We start from the raw sequence: 20,699 nt of genomic DNA, 5'->3' as shown, positions 1-20,699 counted from the left end.
CTGGAGAATCTCAGGGACGGGGGAGCCCGGTGGGCTTCCGTCTATGGGGTCGCACAGAGTCGGACACGACTGAAGCAGTAGCAGCAGCAGCGCCTGTGTTTTCTCATCTGTGAAATGCGGATGATAACAGTATCTACACCTTAGATTGTCATGAGGATAAAATAAACAAGCACACACCAAGCACTTAACGGTGCCTGGCACCGGGTGTTGAAGACGTCTTAGGAATTATTCTTCTTGATCTCGTTAAGATGGGAGATAACTAGGAAAAAATGGCAGAGACCACGGAGGGCAAAACAAGCTGTCTCAGGTGGAGCTCTCTGGTAAGGGGGTGGGGGGAGTTCAAGGTAAACTACACACCCTGGAGGGCGGGGGTTATCTGGCTTCTCTACTGAGACTTCAAGGAAGTTTGGGTTGGGAAACTCATCATAGGAAAACTCACTTGGAGGCAGGGATGAGCTAGGAGCCCCATATCAGGTCAAGGTGAGGTTGTAAGTTACAGAGCTGGCAGTGAGCCCAGCAGCAAAGCCAATCAATGTCAGTTCTTAAAGAAGTGGTGACAGTAGATGAGCTTTCTGGAGATGAAGCAAGTGGTTTACGCAGTCAGGGGGCAGGGGATGTTCTGTGTGAATGGTGCCCCCATAACAGTGTGATGCTGTGTCCCAGAAGAGCACTTTACTATGTCACTAAAGCTATTCTAGTGTTCTACATTGATTAATCATTTGTTTCTCACAACAACCTCATGAGGTAAGCTATTTGTATCTGTATACTACAGGTGAGTACTGAGGCACAGAAAGGCTAAGTAACTTGCTCAAGGTCACACAGCCATTTTATGGAAGAGCTAGGATTTGAATCAATGTCTGCAGAGTACTTAACTCTTAGCTATCATACTATATGATATAACTAATGTTTTTAAGAGCTTGGAATATTCCACATTGCAGTTGGCTTAATTCTCATAACAGTTCTATGAGGTCAGCACTATTATTCCATTTTACAGAAAAGAAAACTGAGGCTCAAAGAGACTAAGTAACTTCCTCAAGGTCGCAGGAGAGTAAGGGGCACAGCTCTGCACCCTAGCAGTCTGGCTCTAGAGCTGGGTCTCAAAGCCCTTGCCCCAAAAAGCAACCATAAAACCACCTAGGAATAAAAGGACTAGAGAAGGAGAAAATAATTTCTAAACATGCATAACCTAAATAGTCCCAAGGCCACAGAAATACTGGGGTGGAGACAGGCTGAGTGAGTGCAGAGGAGAGGTCGTGAGACTCGTCTGAAGCACCGCCCGAATGACTCAGGATTCAAGCCCCAGTGCAATGGAGAACAGCGTAATTTACATTTCTTGACAGGCCTCAAGCTGCAGGAACTCCGAGAGACTCAGGCCGATTTCTTCCACTTCCAGATCTAGTGACTGGTCTATAAAAAGTCAATGCCAAGGTCATATCCCAGAGGCCAATCCATTGCATCTTTCCTACCCTCCCATTGCTGGTTGCCTGCCATCCACAGAGCATGAGGTATTGACCCAGAGCCGGCAGTCCTATGCTCAGCTTGAACATTCCCTGGCCTGTGAGCAGAAAACCATCATGAAGACATTGCTGGCACTCACTGACTATTTCCTAAAATGTTCTTTCAGCTTCTCCATGAACATGAACCAATGGAGGAGGATCCAGTAAGACACAAACGAGCCGGTATGTAAACATTTCCTTGACCATCTTTTCTAGTAAGTCCCATCAGACAGCATGTGTTGTAACTTTGAAACACTGGGATCTACATGATTCGGTCTCCAAGCTCCTCAGGGTTCAATTTCTAGAAGTAACTGCGAAGACACTTCATTCTCTGTCAAATGACATTAAAGGGATCTTATCAACACCCTGCATCCAAGTGTCCTCTCCCATCACCACTCCTCAGATCCCAAAGATTCCCCCATGGACCTTCCCCTAGCAGCCCTGTACTGCCACCAAAAAGCCTGTTTCTCTCCTCTCAGCCCAGCAGCCTTGCCTCCTTTCTTTTTCCTTTTTCTTTTCATCTTGGCTCCTCTCACTCCTCACTTGGTCTCATGGATCAATTTAACCCCTAGACCCAAGTCCTCCTCTGTTTCCCATTCCAATTTCCCCACTACATTTCAAAGAAGAGGTCTGGGAAATGCAGGGCTCTGGCTTTTGGAGGGTTGGGGGCAGGTGGGAGCTGTGAACACCTACATGATGAGCCTCAGTGTCCCCTCCCCCAGGTGAGACCTGGGGCAGCTGGGTTTGTCTGGAGGCTGCATTTTCCAAGAACCAAATCCTCCTTCCATCACAACAATCTTGCAGTAACACCAACCGGATGCTGTCATTTCCCTGCATAAATCCGATCATCTTCTCACATATCTCTGTATCTGCAAGAGTCACAGAGTCAGCATCCCACCCACCACCCCCTTTTGCTTGTCTGGGGGATCAATTCACATGGATTCATGTCTTGGAAGGTCTTCCATCAATTTCCCCAGACAGGGAGGGGCTGTTTTCCTGGGTTCCCATTATCCATGACACATCCTCATGTCCCAACATCTATCCCAACTCACTGCAATTCTTTTGCTTCCTGTTTGCCACTCCCAGGAGACATGAGCCCCCTTGAACCCTCTTCCTCTCTATAGCCTGGCCAGTAGCCCAATGTCTCGACAGACCAGTGAACAAATAAAGAGAAGGCGTGTCTCTGTCCTAGCCATTTGTGTGAATCCAGAGGCTGTGTCCCTTTTCACTAGGAGTCTGCTGGCTTTGTGGCTGGACCAACCATCTAGAAACTTCTTAACCTGTAGCACTGGGATGAAATAATTTTTCAGGCATGTTGTGACTTGGTCTGTTCAGTCTTGTGGCAGGAAAGAGACATTAAGCTGCCAGAGAGAGCAAGCTTGCCCAGAGCGCAGGATAGAGGCATCTGGGCTTCACAGGGCCATAACCAGATCCTACTTTTACCCAGTGCCTGAAATGAGAATTCGACCACATTGTTAATAAACTATCAAAATGCTCACCGAAAGTTTATACTGTTGTTCTTCTCTCCTACCCTTCCCTTCCTTCCCTTTCTTTTCTGTTTTAGCCCGGTTTTATATCCCTATGGGATTCTTACTCACCCGCCTCCTTGCATTCCCTGAAGTGATCCACAGCAGGGGTCCCTAAACTCCAGGATCTAATGCCTCATGATCTGAGGTGGAGCTGATGTAACAATAATAGAAATCAAGAAAAAAATGAGTGTTAGTTGTTCAGTCATGTCCAACTCTTTGCGACCCCATGGACTGAAAACACCCAGGCTCCTTTCTCCATGGGATTCTCCAGGCAAGAGGATTGGAGTGGGGTGCCATTCCCTTCTCCAGAGGATCTTCCCAACCCAGGGAGCAAACCCAGGTCTCCCTTTGCAGACAGATTCTTTACCATCTGAGCCATCAGGGAAGTCAAGTGCACAATAAATGTAATGTGCTTGAATCTTTCCAAAACCAACCTCCACCCCACCCCAGTCGGTGGAAAAATCGTCTTCCAAGAAACCAATACTTGGTGCCAAAAAGGGTGGGGACCACTCGTCTACAGCGCAGACTGTACTTCCTGTGCTTTAAAACAAGTATCATCACCTCTACTCGATCCCTGACAACCCCTTGGACCCTCCCGTCCCCATGACAGCAACAGGGCTAACGAGGTCCCCAGTCAAATATTTTGAAAGACTTCTCTTCCTAAAATCAAACCACTTGTGTTAAGTCCCAGCTCAAGTCCCTGCCAGCCTCCTCAGGGATGGTTGGTGATCCCACAGCTGGAAAAGTAACATCTTCCTGCACTTCCCAACTATTTGTGACCCTTGGTGACAGCCTAAGAGGTCAGCCGTCAGGGAGGAAACCACTTCCACGTCTAGGAATTTGACAGTCCACAGTTTTTCCAGACACGCTTTCATTAAAAACGATCATGGCAATGATAAATCACCATGAAAACATGTTTTCTGTTTTTTTAAATATGTGGTCCTGTGTGCTCTTGGGCTTCTGGAGTCATTTTGGAAGTGTTAATGACTCAGCTCATCACCTGCAACAGATGGTTTGGCTTTGGTACTTTTACAAATCACTGAAGCAAGAACTGATCGTGGAAAGTCCCAGGCACTAGGTCACGGATACTCAGGATGTAAACTGCAGTTAAGAGCATCACACCCCAGGAAAACTAGGAAAGCGACAGGAATGTTAAATCCAACAAAGGCCACACAGGAATGTCTGTGTTCTGGAGCCTTAATACCAAACAGGCAAACAGAGGTTTCAAGAGAAAGAATTCTTAAAAGGAATTTTCTTTTGAGACAATGGACCAAATATTTAGAGCTTTAAGTTTTGAGATAGAAATCACCTTTCAAGAGAGGATCAATAATCACATTGCTTCTGAGCTATAGGCTTCTTCCTCTATCACCTATTATGCATCAAAAATCTATCACACATACCCAAACCCACGTATCGATACATACATACAAATATGTGCGTTTGCGTGCTTTGTCACCCAGTTGTGTCCAACTCTTTTCAATCCCATGGACTGTAGCCCACCAGGCTTCTCTGTCCATGGAATTTCCCAGGCAGGAATACTGGGGCAGGTTACTTTTCCTACTCCAGGGGATCTTCCAGACCCAGGGAACGAAACTGCATCTCTTGCGTCTCTTGAATTGTCAGGTGGATTCTTTACCAACTGCGCCACCTTGGAAGCCCACATACAAATCTCCAAATATATTATTATTATACAGACATTGAGAGAATTAAGTAATATTTAGTATATATTGTTCAATATTAATAGCGTTATCTAGAGGGTACTTGTTTGTTTTAATGTTTCTTTAATTAAAACAAATTTAATTGATTTTTAATAAAAATGTTGTGTCTAAAAGAGCCCAAACTATACTTGGTGCAGAGAAGATTTCATATAACTCCTGAAGGCAGCAGAGAAGGCAATGGCAAGCCACTCCAGTACTCTTGCCTAGAAAATCCCATGGATGGAGGAGCCTGGTAGGCTGCAGTCCGTGGGGTCGCTATGGGTCGGACACAACTGAGCGACTTCACTTTCACTCTTCACTTTCACACATTGGAGAAGGAAATGGCAACCCACTCCAGTGTTCTTGCCTGGAGAATCCCAGGGATGGGGGAGCCTGGTGGGCTTTCGTCTATGGGGTCACACAGAGTCGGACACGACTGAAGTGACTTAGCAGCAGCAGCAGCAGCAGCCTGAAGGCAGAAGGATGGATGCCATGATATTAGCATTTTAGGAAAATTCTTTCAAAACTCTTTCAAGGAAGAGAAGCCTGAACAAAAACCCAGAGGCCAGAGACAAGAATAACGTAATACTTCTTGTTAGAGCAGAGTGGTTCTTGGGGAGCAGAGAAAAAGAAAGCACTGGTCAGAGTATTCAGAATTCTGCCTTACTTCCACCAGGACGTGGATTCCATACCAGCTGAGAGGCTCACAGAGAGCTAACAGGTGGAAGCCATCGGAAGTGAAAATTTGCCAGATGGTTATGGCTGAAGGAATTAGGTGAAGTCAGCGCTGGGAGACTAGCGAGGATGCTCAGCAGTGCTGACCATCATGGGCCAGGTCTCTGGAATGACCTAGAAAAGGGACAAAGGGAACACTGTGAAAGACATTTTGAGAAGTGAGTCAAAAGGACCTGGGGACAGGCTTGACAGAGGGGTAACAGGGAATACACAGACCTGGGTAACTGGGAAGGTGGAGGCTATAAGTAGAAGCCAGAGATGGAATGAAAATCTTATTTTGGAAACATGCCAGTCAGCTGGAAATTTAGTCTTTATGGCAATCTTTTCAGGGGATTGAAAGCAGAAGTTTCTCGGGACTTCCCTGGGGGACTAGTGGTTAGGGCTTCATGCTTCCACTGCAGGGAGCGTGGTTTCCATCCCTGGTTGGGAACTAAGATCGCACATGCAGCCAAAAACAAACAAATAACTAAAGTGCCTGGATGGACTGACTTAAAAGTATTTTCTAAAAAAAAGTTTTTGTTGGTTGGAAATAATACAGATGTGTCCTCAACATCAGCTGTCAAGTTCCCCAAGCCAGATTTTTGAGGTTAACTGGGAACGTGTCTCGGGTCCTGGACCGAAGAGTCCACATTGGTTCTTATTCGGCTTCAGAAGAAACAGCTGGTGGGAGAAGACATTGGGAGAAAGGGAGTCCCAAGCTGGAGGCGCTTCTATCTTCGTGCCTGTTCAGGGAGAGCGAGGTTCCTACCAGGTTGGGTCGCCAGCTGCCAGCCTGGAAATCCTGAACTTTCTTCTGCAGACCTGCAGTCCAGGTGTGCTGGCTCTTTTTAATCTGGATTCAGGAAATGCAGTGCCTTCTCCAGGCTGGGGAAGAGATTTGCAGGTTTTCCTGGCATTCATCTTCCTTGTGATAACTTGTGGCATTTCGGGCTCTGAACTGGCAGTGGTGGTGGCAGAGTAAGGAGAAAACAGCGCTGGTGTTCTCTGCCTGTTTGTTTGCTTCCCTATCTCAAAAGTGAGACCTGATTAGAATAGAATCAGAGGTTTTGCTGACCTGCCAGCAGACATCTGCATAAATGATAATCCTTATTATGATCAGTATTATTATTTCCACATGCTGTTTCAAAGTGGCTACAATAAGCCAGGCAGTTTGTTAGGGGTTTTCATACCTCAGCTTCTTAGCAACAACTGTGCAGAGAAAATAGTTCTTCTAGTTTACAAACAACCAAAACTTGGCTCACAGAGTTCAGTAGCCTCCCAGGTAAGAGGACATTTACCTCAGCTCTGTCTGGCTCCAAGTCCAAGTTCATAGTTACATGTCATAGTTTTCAATGTGTGTTTCTGGCTCTTGCCTGTGAGATTCCATGTTATGGTTTGTTTTGTTTTTTAGCAAAAAATTGTCTCCAACATGTATTTAGCATGTATTTATTGAATGCCTTTTGGGCACCAAGAACATAAAACTCACTGACTGCCTGCTGTCAACTTTTGATCTGGTTATGAGGATAGGGTATACACTGACCAAAGTTAAATTCAAAGTTTGTAATATGGAAAGCAGAGTCATCACACACTGGGAGTCTGCAAAGGCAAAGCTACTGCCAAGGAAGTAGTAGCAGCTACAGAAAAAATAGGCCTGAACTAGATGTAAGTTACTAACAGAACTGACTAATGGTGGATTGGACCACTTACAGGGAGGTGAGTTTGATGTCACGTGAAGTATTCAAGCCAATCTAATAAGTACTTGACAGGAGTGTTTACAGAGGGCATCTGAAGAGTGGTTACCCAAGATGATCTTTAAAATACTCAAACAACTTCACAATGCCTTGATTCTGTGAGTCCTCAGGTCAGTGAGCACCCGTGGGCTCAAAGAATGACCAGGTTGAGGCCTGGAAGAAGGAGCAGGTACGGGACAGAAGAAGGGAAGGAGGAGGGAGCTCCAGGCAGAGGGAATTCCAGGAGACTGATGGTGGTCTGGGGCTTTTTCTTGTGCATGTATTGTAGGAGGAAACTGAGATCTCGCTAGCATATTTAAAGGAAGGTTTTGTAACTGTGATTCTCAGAGCAGCTTTATTGAGTAAGGGGCCCTATCACCACTTTATTTGGTGCTGACTTTATTTGGGTGTATAAGAAGCGGCTAGAATTGACTCTTTTCTTTAGACCTCACAGCCCAGTGTTTTAAGCCATAGTGCTGCCCACCCTCCCCACCCTACCCAATCCACATCCACCCCTGGGGTTCTGGCAGTTTTCCACTGCGTGAACAAACCGTTCTAAAGACTAAAGGGAGAACCAGGATCTTTGATTCTCCACTGACAATGGCATAGTAGAGCCAGATGACGCTGCCAGGCTGCTACCTACTAGAACATGTCAGGAAACAAGCAGAACAGGTAGCTTTTAATATTAACCTACTACAGGACTAAGGGGGAGAAACCAGAGAGCCAAATCTTCCATAATAAGGAGGCGTGGTCCCTGTTGGTTAAGAGAAAACCAGAGCTAACCCATTTTTCCTGAGCGAAGTCAGCATGCTCCTTCTCTTGCAGGTGGGAGATTGATTTATGCATTGACTTAGGCTCTGACTTCTGAAGGAGCCATAATTCCCAGTGAAGTGGTCAGGCAAAAATCGCATTGTTGGCTTAAACAGCTGTGATTAAGACCCAGAACTGTGTCACAGTTTGTGGCCAACTTTCCGAAATGTCTCTTTAAGATAAGTGCTGTGTGGCGGGCAGTGATTTATGGGAAAGGAGTGGGGAAATCCTGGCTGGTTTGTGCCTCCAGGGCCGATGAGAGGCCTGCATCTGTGACGCTGATGATCTGCCTTCCACTGGGGCATCCGTGAGTCAGTGAGAATTCAGACGAACAATACCAGGGTGAAGGAGCGCGAGATAAAACACACAGAACTGTCTGGAATCAGGTGGCCCAGAGGCAGGCGAGGAGCACAGAAGGGCATCTGAAATGTACACTTACAGGGTGCAGGCATGGTCGTGTTCCCCCTGGGTCCCTTGTAGCTTCGGCAAGACCGCCAGCTTCGCTGTCCCAAGCTCGGAAGTCCTTAGGTTTGGAGGCGGCAAAGAGGGCTGAGAGTGGTCTTTCAACCCCAAAGCATGCCCCCTGATCCCACCCTCTGCAGGTCACACTGATCCTGAGCATCTGGGCTTCGTCCCTTAAATTCAGGTACTCTCCCTAGGGCCTTACAGGGACTGGAGGCCTGGTGGTGTTTCCGTGTTCTGTTTGCCCATAGCAGCTGATACTCTAGATGGGGAGAAAAGACCCAAATCAGCAAGGGCATCTTCTTCAGCCCGCACTACAGATTTCTGGACCTAACTGATAAAGATTCTACCTTCACTCACCTGAGTTGAGGCCCCAAAGTATTTGTGTGTAGAATTCCCTCCCTGTGGTGATCATCAACCAGGGGTGGGGACCACTAGAATAGATGATTCTCAAGGACCAGCCTGTACACAGCTTTCTGAGTTACTATGCCTGAGTTCTTGAGCCTGTTTGAAGAACTGATCATTTTCAAGAAGACATTTCTCTATTAAATGTTCCCCATCCTTATCAGTCTGTGGAGAATCACTGCTCAGGCTGAGGGTTATTCTGAAACTCCCTTAGAAGTTGTCAAGAACATAAAATATGGATGAGGAGAAGAGGGTCTCAGAGGCTGGTGCTTTACTGATTACTTGCACAGGGACTTCCCTGGCAGTCCAGTGGTTAAAACATCGTGCTCCCACTGCAGAGGGCACGGGTTCAATCCCTGCTCAGGGAACTGAGATACTACATGCTGCTCAGCAAGGCAAAAAAGAAAAGTAACACAAATGCCATAGACTAGAACTCACTAAAGTCACAGGAACAGTCCTCACTGGAATATACTTTCAGAGAGCTATTTTATTATTCGTTTATTTTCATATTTACGTATTTAAATATTTATTTGGCTGTGTCGAATCTGAGTTGTGGGACATGGGATCTTCTTGAGTCATGTAGGATCTTTCTTGGTGGCACACAGACTCTCGAACTGTGGCACAGGCTTGTTTATTCTGTGACATGTGGGATCTTAGTTCCCAGACCAGGAATCGAACCCACGTCCCCTGCATCGCAAGGCGGATTCTTAACCACTTGACCATCAGGAAAGTCCCCTCTGAGTAGTATTTTAGACTTTTGGCTCAGCTCCTTGTAGGGTCTCAACAGAAGAACTACCTTGGTTTCAGTGCGGAATGATGACATCCAGGAATTACCATTTAAAGTACATGCTTGTTCTCCAAGCATGTAGAGAAAGGTGGGCTCAGGGATGGATTACACTACTGCCTTCAGGCAGACACTGAAATCATGCTGGGATCAGACTGGGAGGCAAAGGTGCAGGTGATGAAGTGGGTGATGTGGGATTGTTACTGACCTCACTTATCACAAAAGCAGCTAGTGTCCAGGAAATCCTGTTTACATTCTTTCATGGGAGGGGAGTAGACTGACAACAGCAAAGAGGATCCTGGAGCCTCTGAATCCTCTGGAAAGTATAAACATTGCTGCATTACCTTTAAGGAAAAAGAATATGCTCTCAAAGAGACCTTGTAAATATCATGCAGCCACCGTTGCAAACGTTCCTAGCAGACAGCAGACAGGTTAGGATCGCTCAGGAGAAGACTAGCAGTCCTAGCAGGAAGCTTGCTTTTCATCACAGAATCATTTGTAAATCAGAAAGAAAGCAGGAAACTTCAAGATATGCTGTAGTATCATGACACACTGAGATTCCATTCCAGGTTTTAAAAGTCACTGTGTTCTACTTGTAAATACATGTTTATATGGAGGAAACATAGCTTAAGAGGCATTCGTAATTTTAAGCAAATGTGCACAGACATTTTTAAAGGCTTGAGTTAATTACAGCAAGTTGATGAAAGCCAAAATGAAATAATTCTCAACAAGGTTGATAAGTAAAACCAAACTCCTAGAAAAAAAGAGTTTACACCTCTAAGTGGACAAATACTACCATTTTCTGCAATAAACTTTTATCAGTTGGAGTTTCCCATAGTGAATGTATTTTATTTTAGGTTTGCACATGAATGATCCTTGGAATATTTAAAACAAATCTTACAATATTATGAGAGAAATTCTTTGCCCTTTTAGAAAACAGATATAGAATTTTAATGTTAAGGTTTTAGATTTATATATAACATATCATGTATATTTATATATTATCGTTCTATATATTATATATATTATCATTTTAAATATATATATAGTCATATATATGATGTATCATATATATATCCAGATTTTACATTTTTGCAGATTTTACTTATATTTTAAAAGGAAGAAATTTATAAGTATTCATTAATATTTTCCTTACTTGACCAGCAAAATAAAATAAGCCACAACTTGTCTTCTCAAGGCATCTGTATAAAAAGATTCTCCTATTCTTTAAAGGCTCTGTATTAGCTACTAACCAAGCCCATGGCTTCTGCTCCAGTTATGTATTTCAGCCAAGAGTGAGCCAAAGATTCTGTCTATGACATAAAGGTAAATCTGAGACTCAACTCAGAAATCACAGATTTAACAAGAATCTACTGGACATGAATTTATTATGTGCTGGGCTCCATGCCAGATGGAGTGGGTAAGGCCATGAGAAGTGAAAGAAGCAGTTTCTGCCCTTAAGAAGCTTACAACCAGTGGTCCAGATATGATGTAATGGTGGAAACTTTGCAAGAACCTGCTGATAGATCTATTGTCTGGCTTGCCTGGTGTGGGAAGCAGATACATCTAGAATGCCATCCAGGCAACCAATTTGGAGACAATTTGGAAAAACAATTAATTGCTGAATGTCCCTTATTTTACTTTCCAATTTGCCAATTTTGCTTTTGTTGAGCTTCTATCATGTTCTGGACATGGGAGATACGGAGTGAAGCAAAGAGTCCACACTGCATGCATAGGCTAAGAACAAAGGGAATTAACTAGATGGCTTTTTCCAGAGGCCTTCAAACCGTGCATCCTTGAGCTCTCAAAACACGTGTATGACCATTGAAGGGTGGCAGAAATGTACTGACTCATTCTGGCGAGTCAGGGCCCTGGCTTTGATTGTCTAGACAGTTGCCAAGTCCCCCTGCTGGGTCTCCCTGCTTCTATTCTTGTCTCATTAGAGTCTGTTCTCACACAGCCTTGGACATCAAGGGGAGTTATGAGAATGGAGAGGACAAACAAGTCCTCATCGTGGTTTGTGAAGCTCTCAAATGCTTGGAGACTGCGGTGCTGATACCAGTTAGATCTATTTCATTTCTTCTCTAAATAGCAAAGTCATAGAGAGGAAGCCCACGAAGGGAGGACTTGGTGGTGATCAGTAAACAAACTTCTCTTTCTCAGTAAACAAACATAAAATTAAAATGTTTATTAGAAATTATTAAAGCATGATGTGTCAGGCATCCACATGTCTCCATCATTGGCTTTTTAAAAATGTTTTATTTTATATTGGAGTATAGTTGATCTTTGGTGTCGTGTTAATTTCAGGGGTACAGCAGAGTGATTCAGTTATACATATGCATATATCCATTCCTTTTCAGATTCTTTCCCCCTGTATGTTATTACAGAGTATTGAGTAGAGTTCCCCATGCTATATTAGTGGAGTCCTTGTTCGTTGTCTACTTTACATATAGTAGCGTGTATATGTTCATCCTAAACTCCTAAGTTTCGTTGGCTTTAAGTTCTAAAATGTCCATCTGTTCTCTCTCTTCCCCACATGATAAGTGCTCACAGCCATTGTGTGCTTTCTTTCCAGTTGCCATAAGCAGCCCTGCAGCTCAAGAGTTCACCGTCGATGTTGAGATCCATCTTGAAAATGCCTCCTTCCTGGAGCCTATTAAAGCTTACTTGAACAACCTCAGGTTTCCAATTCGAGGGAATGACACTGACCTAGCGACTGACATTTTGAGCATTGAGGTGTCAACAGGTGAGTGAAAGGCCTGTTGCTTGAAAGAGGAGGGTTGAGCTAATCAGAAGAAACTGCTCTGGGCTGCTTACTGTTAGAGGGGAATGCAGGGTGTGGAGGGGAGCAGCCTGTGAAGAGTGAACCTCAGACAGGAGGCAATGGGATGGGTGGGTGAGAAGACTTACTGACCCAATATTCATATCCTAGCACCCCAAATTTCCTCCACCCCCCTTTTCTATGTCTCCCCCTTCCAATCTTCCAACAGCTTATGTTATGATCCTTTCAAGAAAGGTATTTTTAATTAATTGTTTATTGAAGTATGGTTGATTTGCAATATTGTGTTAGTTTCCACTGTACAGCAAAGTGAATCAGTTATATACACACATATATCTACTCATTTTTAGATTCTTCTCCCATATAGATCGTGACAGGGTATTGAATAGAGTTCCTTGTACTATTCAGTAGGTTCTTATCAGTTATCTGAAAAGCATTTTAAATCCTAGTTCACAAAACTGAGTATTTTTAAGGCCGGACAATGTGTGTCAAACACTAAACAATACCTGGAATGTGGTAGGTGGTCTGGAGGTGGTCCCTTTTGCCATCCTCTTAAGGCATATTCATTTTTCACGTGGGAGTCCAGAGTTATTCAAATCCCACCCCCACATCTATCTCAAAAGCAAGCAAATGAAAACAGCACCAGCAAAATAAAACAACCAAAAAGGCTTTAGCAGTGGGATTTCAGGTCAGTAAGAGAGAGATTTTTGACCAAGAGGGTCTTGGTTTCCTTCGAATTACCAGTGTCCACCACACTCACTGGCAACCTTGACTTCCCTGTTTCCGCTTCACCCTGTCCTACTGCTGGCGCACGGGATGGCAGCAGTGTCCAAGGATTCCAGGGGACTTGGTTGTCTCTCCTATCTCAGCAACAGTTCTTTGACGACTTTGCTTTGGAAAGTCATCCTGTGGGCCTTTGCCTAGATACCTGCCTGCAGAATTCCCAGGAATATGGTGTTAGTCCAGTTTTAGATATAACTTCAAAGTCTTCAGAGCATTTTTCAATGTCAGTTTTCAGTGGGATTAGAACTGCTTGGGCTGTTCACATCTGGCCTGAACATAAAAGGCACAAGTTTAGAATTATATTCTATATTTGTTATCTACTGCTTCCCCGAAACTTAGCATCTTAAAACAACAAACTCAGGATTCCCTGGAAGTCCAGTGGTTAGGACTCTGCACTTTCACTGCCAAGAGCCTGGATTTGATCCCTGGTTGGGAAACTAAGATCCCATAAGCCACATGGCACAGCCAAAGCAAACAAACAAAAGCAACAAACATTTATCAAGCTACACAGTTTCTGAAGGCCAGAAATCCAGGAAGAGCTTAGCTGGATGGCGCTGGCTCAGGGTCTCTTGTGAGGCTGTAGTCAAGCCATCAGCCTGAGTTGCTGTCATCTGAAGGCTCAACTGGGGCTGGAAAACCTGCTTCCATGCTCATGCGTGTGGTTGCTGGTAGATCCTCAGCTCCTCCATGGCTATTGGCTGGAGACCTCAGTTCCTAATCATGTGGGCCTCCCTGTGACATGTCCTCATCAATGCAGCTGGCTTTCCCCAGACCAAGTGATCAGAGGGAGAGAGATAGAGAGAGCACACATGTAACCAAGAGGGAAGCCACACTGTCTTTTATAACCCACCTCCGAAGTGATATAGCACCACTTCTGCTGTATTCTATTGGTCACCCAGAACAATCCTAGTATAATACGAGGTACTGTTCTGTTTAGTCACTAAGTTGTGTCCAACTCTTCTGCAAACCCATGGACTATAGCCCCCCAGGCTCCTCTGCCCATGGGATTTCTCAGGTAAGAATACTAGAGTGGGTAACCATTTCCTTCTCCAGGGGATCTTCCCAACTCAGGGGTTGAACCTGTGTCTCCTGCATTGGCAGGTGGATTCTTCAGCACTGAGCCAGCAGAAATCTATAAAAGGGTGTGGGTACCCAGAGGCAGGAGTGGCTGGGGCCATCTTAGAGGTTGGCTGCCATATTCTCCAAGTCTGAGAATCTGTTTCCCGTCTTATCATTGTAGGCAGGGGCTGGGATAGTTGGCATTGCCCTCTTTTAGATGGCTATGCCTCACAAAAGGTGATATGTATGGGAATTACGAGAACCTCATGCAGAGCCACGAAACTTCCCAGAAGGGCAATATGGAGTGGAGTTAGGATTTCCTACAAGCATAAGTACTTGTAATCTATAAATTACACCTTTTTTCTCCTCACTGTTCTGGTTGATGACAGTCTGCAGACCTACTGGAAATGAAATCTGGTGCTCCTGTGAGGCAGGCTATGAGTGGCCTCAGGAAAATTGCCTCCACAATCTCACCTGTCAGGGACATGATGGTTCCTCTGCAGGACATCACTGCAGTTGCCTTAAGGGACTGCCTCCCAAGGGACCTTTTTGCCAGCTCCAGGGAGGTAAGTAACTGCTCACTGAATGTTTGTTTGTTGAGTGCCCATTTGATACCAACTCAAGAAAATGTTTCTCTGTCCTGTGTGTACTCAATGCTAACATGGGATTTTTAAAATATGGCCCTGTGTTCTCAGCAGATATTATCCTGAGAATGTCGGTCAGACTCAATGTGGGCTTTCAAGAAGACCTCAGGAACTCTTCCTCTGCCCTCTATAAGTCCTACAAGACTGATCTGGAAACAGCGGTGGGTTATGGTTTCAGGAGTTTCTTCACCAACAAACTCTGAGCTGAGCTGAATCTATTGCATTTACAGTGGATTGTTTGCTTGAATCTGTCAGAATTCATGATGCTTATGTTGAAATTATTTCTATACCTCTGGGATGATGATTTAAGAACTGCTCAGATCATACTGTGTTCAGAGGATGTTTTGACATCTTGACCTGATATCATCTTGATCCATGACATTATCTTGACCTTTGACATCATCTTGACCTCTTTGGCTTCATCTTGACTTTTGGCATCATCTTGACCATTTTGACACCATCTTGACCTTGACATCATCTTGATCTACCATCTTTGACATCATCTTGACATATGGGTGGAAATTCTTACCAGAATAGAATTGATTCAGATAAAATTTGGTGGCATTAACTCGCTAAAACCTGTTCAAAGGTCCAAAACCTTGGTCTAGAAGTATCAGATGGTGCATTTCTATTCATCTTTACACACCACACTGACAAAACCCCTAACATCTTTTGTGGAGACCAGTTAAGTCTGACATAGAGGATTCCACACCACTCGATACTAGAGGTCCTTAAGCATTCACACTTAAGGCAGATTTAAATTTACTCATGTAGATAGGTTCATCTGTGTCATACTTCAGATTCCACATACCAGAAACAGACTCACAGATCAAGAGCACAGACTTGCTTTCAAGGGGGAGTGGAGGAAAGGATTGGGAGTTTGGGGTCAACAGATGTAAACTATTACACATAGAATGGACAAAAAACAAGGTCCCACTGGGGAGAATCAGTTCAGTTCAGTTCAGTTCAGTCGCTCAGTCGTGTCCGACTCTCCGCGACCCCATGAATCACAGCACGCCAGGCCTCCCTGTCCATCACCAACTCCCAGAGTACACTCAAACTCATGTCCACAGAGTCGGTGATGCCATCCAGCCATCTCATTCTCCGTCGTCCCCTTCTCCTCCCGCCCCCAACCTTTCCCAGCATCAGAGTCTTTTCCAGTGAGTCAACTCGTCTCATGAGGTGGCCAAAGTATTGGAGTTTCAGCTTTAGCATCAGTCCCTCCAATGAACATCCAGGATTGATCTCCTTTAGAATGGACTGGTTGGATCTCCTTGCAGTATAAGGGACTCTCAAGAGTCTTCTCCAACACCACAGTTCAAAAGCATCGATTCTTCGGCGATCAGCTTTCTTCACAGTCCAACTCTCACATCCATACATGACCACGGGAAAAACCATTGCCTTGACTAGACGGACCTTGGTCGGCAAAGTAATGTCTCTGCTTTTTAATATACTATCAAGGTTGGTCATAACTTTCCTTCCAAGGAGCAAGCGTCTTTTAATTTCATGGCTGCAATCAGCATCTGCAGTGATTTTGGAGCCCAAAAAAACAAAGTCTGACACTGTTTCCACTGTTTTTCCATCTATTTCCCATGAAGTGATGGGACCAGATGCCATGATCTTTGTTTTCTGAATGTTGAGCTTCAAGCCAACCTTTTCACTCTCCTCTTTCACTTTCATCAAGAGGCTTTTGAGTTCCTCTTCACTTTCTGCCATAAGGGTAGTGTCATCTGCATATCTGAGGTTATTGATATTTCTCCCAGCAATCTTGATTCCAGCTTGTGCTTCTTCCAGCCCAGCGTTCCTCATGATGTACTCTGCATAGAAGTTAAATAAGCAAGGTGACAATATACAACCTTGACGCACTCCTTTTCCTAGGGAACTATATTCAGTATCCTGCGATCAACCATAATAGAAAAGATAAAAAAGTTTGCAAGCATATGAATATCTGCTCATGTAAAAATAAAGGGTATTCCCTCAATGTAAAATGTGTGCCAGACACTCTTCTAAGTGCTTTACATTGGATTAATTCATCTAAGTCTAAACACTTTAGTTGAATCAACTCATTTGGAATAGAGCTTCTCAACTGGTGTGGTACAGATTACTATAGGTAGACTGATGTAATGACTCCCCCTAACTCTCCAGGCAGCCAACCGCCTGCCTCAAACCAGAAGCAGCCTCCTCCTTACCCCAGTCAAGTAGGGGTTAATATTTGTTATCAGTGCCATGATGCAATGCTGATACAGGAGAGTTCTTGGATATCCGATTTGCATATCAGGCATGTAATAGTTCTGCACAGCATGAGAATCCTCCTCATGCACACAAGGCACACTGCACATATCACATGACATTGTAAATTTTTGAGGAAAAAAGGCAATAAGATATTAATTGTTTGATCCCGACTATCCAGCTCCCTAACACAGCACTTTGCAGGTGTAATCTACCCTGTAAATGTAACTTGATTCAAATTGAATCTCCTGCAAAGTTGGGGGAAACAAAGTGGAATTAAAAACATCAGTAAAAACCACATTGGTTTCAATGCCATTCTCCCAAATCATCCCACCCTCACCCTCTCCCACAGATTCCCAAAGACTGTTCTATACATCTGTGTCTCTTTTGCTGTCTCGTATACTGGGTTATCATTTGCATCTTTCTAAATTCCATATATATACGTGAAACATGTATGTTGTCATATGTGAAACGAATCACCAGTTCAGGGTCGATACATGTTACAGGATGCTCGGGGCTGGTGTGCGGGGATGACCCGGAGGGAGGATAAAGGGGAGGAGGGAGGTGGGAGGGGGGGTTCGGGAAGGGGAACTCATGTACACCCGGGGTGGATTCATGTCAATGTATGGCAAAACCAACCAATATAATATTGTAAAATAATCAGCCTCCAATAAAAAAACAAAAACAAAAAACCACATTGGTTCAACCAAAGCTGTGATATCTTTAGTGAGGAATCGGGCACTGTATTGGTCACAAGAAGACACCTTGTAGATTTCCAACTACAGGAAATGTAAATTGACTGTGGGTCCCAACTGCTGCCCGCTACTAGTGAATGAGCAGGGCAGATCTGTCAAACAAACGCCTGACTCCTCTGAAGGCTGTACTGTACTTCTAGGCTCAGTCTAGATGATTTCATCCAACCTCCCCTCCTGTTCAGTTTCACTCGGGTCTGATGGCTCTGTCTGCCTTTCCTGATACCTCCTCATCGTTTTCTTCTAGGCGTTTCCCTAAGTCTTTTTTTTTTTTTAAATTTGTTTATGGCTGTGCTTGGTTTTCATTGCTGCACGAGCTTTCTCTAGTTTCAGTGAGTTGGGGCTGCTCTTCCTTGTGATGCGTGGGCTTCTAATTGCAGTGGCTTCTCTTGTTGCAGAGCACAGACTCTAGGGCAAGTGGGCTTCGGTAGTTGCAGCATGTGAGCTCAGTAGTTGTGGGTCTCAGGCTTGGGTTCCTTGAGGGATGTGGGATCTTTCAAGACCAGGGATTGAATCCATGTCTCCTGCATTGTCAGGTGGATTACTACTGAGCCACCAGGGAGCCTCCCTAAGTCAATTTTTTTGCACATTAACTCTGGCATTCGCTTCCTGGAGAACCCAGAATGAGCCAGGTAAATAAGAATTACTTCTCCAAAGATCTGACAAAGCTAGTGCTTATTCGGCCACTTAACAAAATATACAGAGAGCATTTTACCCAAGGTGATAAGAAATACGGGCTTCCCTGGTGGCTCAGTGGGTAAAAAATCCACCTTCAATGCATCAGACACAGGAGACACATGTTCAATCCCTGGGATGGGAAGATCTCCTGAAGAAGGGCATGGCAACCCACTCCAGTATGCTTGCCTGGACACATCAGAACTGACTGAGCATGCACACATGATAAGAAATACGCACTTTTTACTCTGTTTCAAATCATTTGATGTATCTTTCAGTGGACCTTGATTAATGGTACTTGTCTTGCTTTATTTTCCAGTTCTGGAAGGGTTACAGTATTTTACCAGGTTTCAAATTGGTGACGGTGACAGGATTCAGGTAAGAATGCTATAATAGGGTAATTTTATCCAATGGTGGGCTCAGTGGTAAAGAATCTGCCTGCAAGGCGGGAGCCACAGGTGACATGGGTTTGATCCCTGGGTGGGAAAATCCTCTGGGGGAGGGCTTGGCAACTCACTCCAGTATTCTCACCTGGAGAATCCCACGGACAAAGGAGCCTGGCAGGCTACCATCCATAGGGTCACAAAGATTCGTACACTACTGAAGCAACTTAGCACGCATGCACGCATCCAATGGCAGATACCAAAAGGTTAGTGAAAAAGCCTGTTAGAGGAGCACCGTCTGGGATGCCCAGTGGGAACAGTTTGATAGAGGTGAAGACAATGACAGATTTCCGGGGCTTAAAGGGGAAGGAAATAATGAGAACAGTAGTTCACTCCTTAGAGATATACCTATCTAGAGGGAAGGTGAGAAAAAGATTTGTGTTATTCTATGCATGCATGAATTTTACAAAGATGTGGCATCTAGAAGGTCAGAAATACAAAAATGAAATAATGTCATGCAATGATGCCCTTATTTTATTTTTTTTTAACATTTATTTATTTGGCTGTCAGGTCTTAGTTGAGGTGCATGAAATCTTTAGTCGAAGCATGTGGGATCTCGTTCCCTGACCAGAGATCAAACCCAGGCCCCCAGCATTGGGAGCATGGAGTCTCAGCCACTGGACACCAGGAAAAGTCCCAAATATGCCTTTATTTTAGAAAATTAGCCTGTCAGCCATGGCTATAACGTTGCACAACACCATGTAATGCCTCCCCGTGGAGTTAGGTGCCCTGACAGCCTGGAGTATGTTTGTCCAGTGTTTCAAAAAGCCACTTGCCAATTAAAAAATTAAGAATGTTTCCAGAAACATTGAGGATTTTGACTTCACTGGATAGTCAGCATAGCTGGTAACCCTGGGTCAGCGTGGCTGTGTGACAACAGTCTCTACCTTGTAGTTAATACCCTTTGACCACTTGTGGGGTTCAATTCACTCCACCCCATCTGGCTATTCTGGCCATTTATGTTACCTGTCTGCAGACATTTGAGTGTTTGAACTCTGCCTCAGGCTTTCAACTAGAGCTTAGAAATAAGTGGATTTCAGTGAACCCTCAAAGAAAAAGGTCCCCAGGCTCTTCCTGCTATTTTGCTTTCTTATGCAAACAAACCATAAAGATCTAGACTCTTCCAGGTCACGAACTGCTTTTACTGAACTGAGTGGTCTCCATCCAGGCCTGGAAGTGTGGTTGTGACGTATGAAATCACAACGACAACAACAGCATCACCTGCGTTAATGCATAAAGCGAACGAGAAAGTCACCCAGAACCTCAATCAGACCTACAAGATGGAGAGCAACTCCTTTCAGGTCACTTACAGCAGTAAGTAGACTATCGCTGCTTTCTTCCTATATGTGCATTCTCCTTAGATATGGTAATAGTATTTATCATGATGCATAAACCTGAGCAGTCACATGATGACTTTCTCTGTGGAGAGAAACTCTCCAGTTCCTGGCATACAGATTTTGTGCCTTCTCCCCACCATTGGCCACTTTGGCACCTCCTTTGGGTGGCAGCGGGCATGGAGGGTCCCAACAGGGAGAGATTTTACAAGGAGGAGCCACAGAGCCATCTGGGTTTACGGATTTTTTTTTTTTTTTAATTAACAGACTCAAAACATTCCAAAAGGAGAGCTAACATTGTGATGGTCGTTGCTGTTCAGTCACTCAGTCGTGTCTGATTCTTTGTGACCCCATGGACTATAGCACACCAGGCT

At 44.5% G+C, this 20,699-nt stretch overlaps 1 protein-coding gene across 6 annotated transcripts in view; it reads left to right on the top strand.

Moving 5' to 3' along the window:
- Positions 1–20,699, top strand: part of ADGRF5 (adhesion G protein-coupled receptor F5) — a 106,987-nt gene that overhangs the window by 56,382 nt on the left and 29,906 nt on the right. For 4 of the 6 annotated variants that reach the window (XM_055405885.2, XM_055405886.2, XM_055405884.2 and 1 more), the window contains exons 3-8: positions 1,625–1,679; positions 12,203–12,373; positions 14,638–14,814; positions 14,944–15,053; positions 18,868–18,926; positions 20,160–20,305. In XM_055405885.2, the coding sequence (XP_055261860.2) occupies positions 1,625–1,679; positions 12,203–12,373; positions 14,638–14,814; positions 14,944–15,053; positions 18,868–18,926; positions 20,160–20,305 (718 nt within the window). The remainder of the gene's footprint in view (positions 1–1,624; positions 1,680–12,202; positions 12,374–14,637; positions 14,815–14,943; positions 15,054–18,867; positions 18,927–20,159; positions 20,306–20,699) is intronic. The other 2 variants (XM_055405887.2, XM_055405890.2) reach the window with 1 other exon arrangement.

Source organism: Moschus berezovskii, chromosome 23, assembly GCF_049115385.1.
Source record: "Moschus berezovskii isolate FMDL1 chromosome 23, NW_MosBer_1.0, whole genome shotgun sequence".
Taxonomy (NCBI): Eukaryota; Metazoa; Chordata; class Mammalia; order Artiodactyla; family Moschidae; genus Moschus; species Moschus berezovskii.
This window is presented reverse-complemented; position numbering and strand designations above follow the sequence as displayed.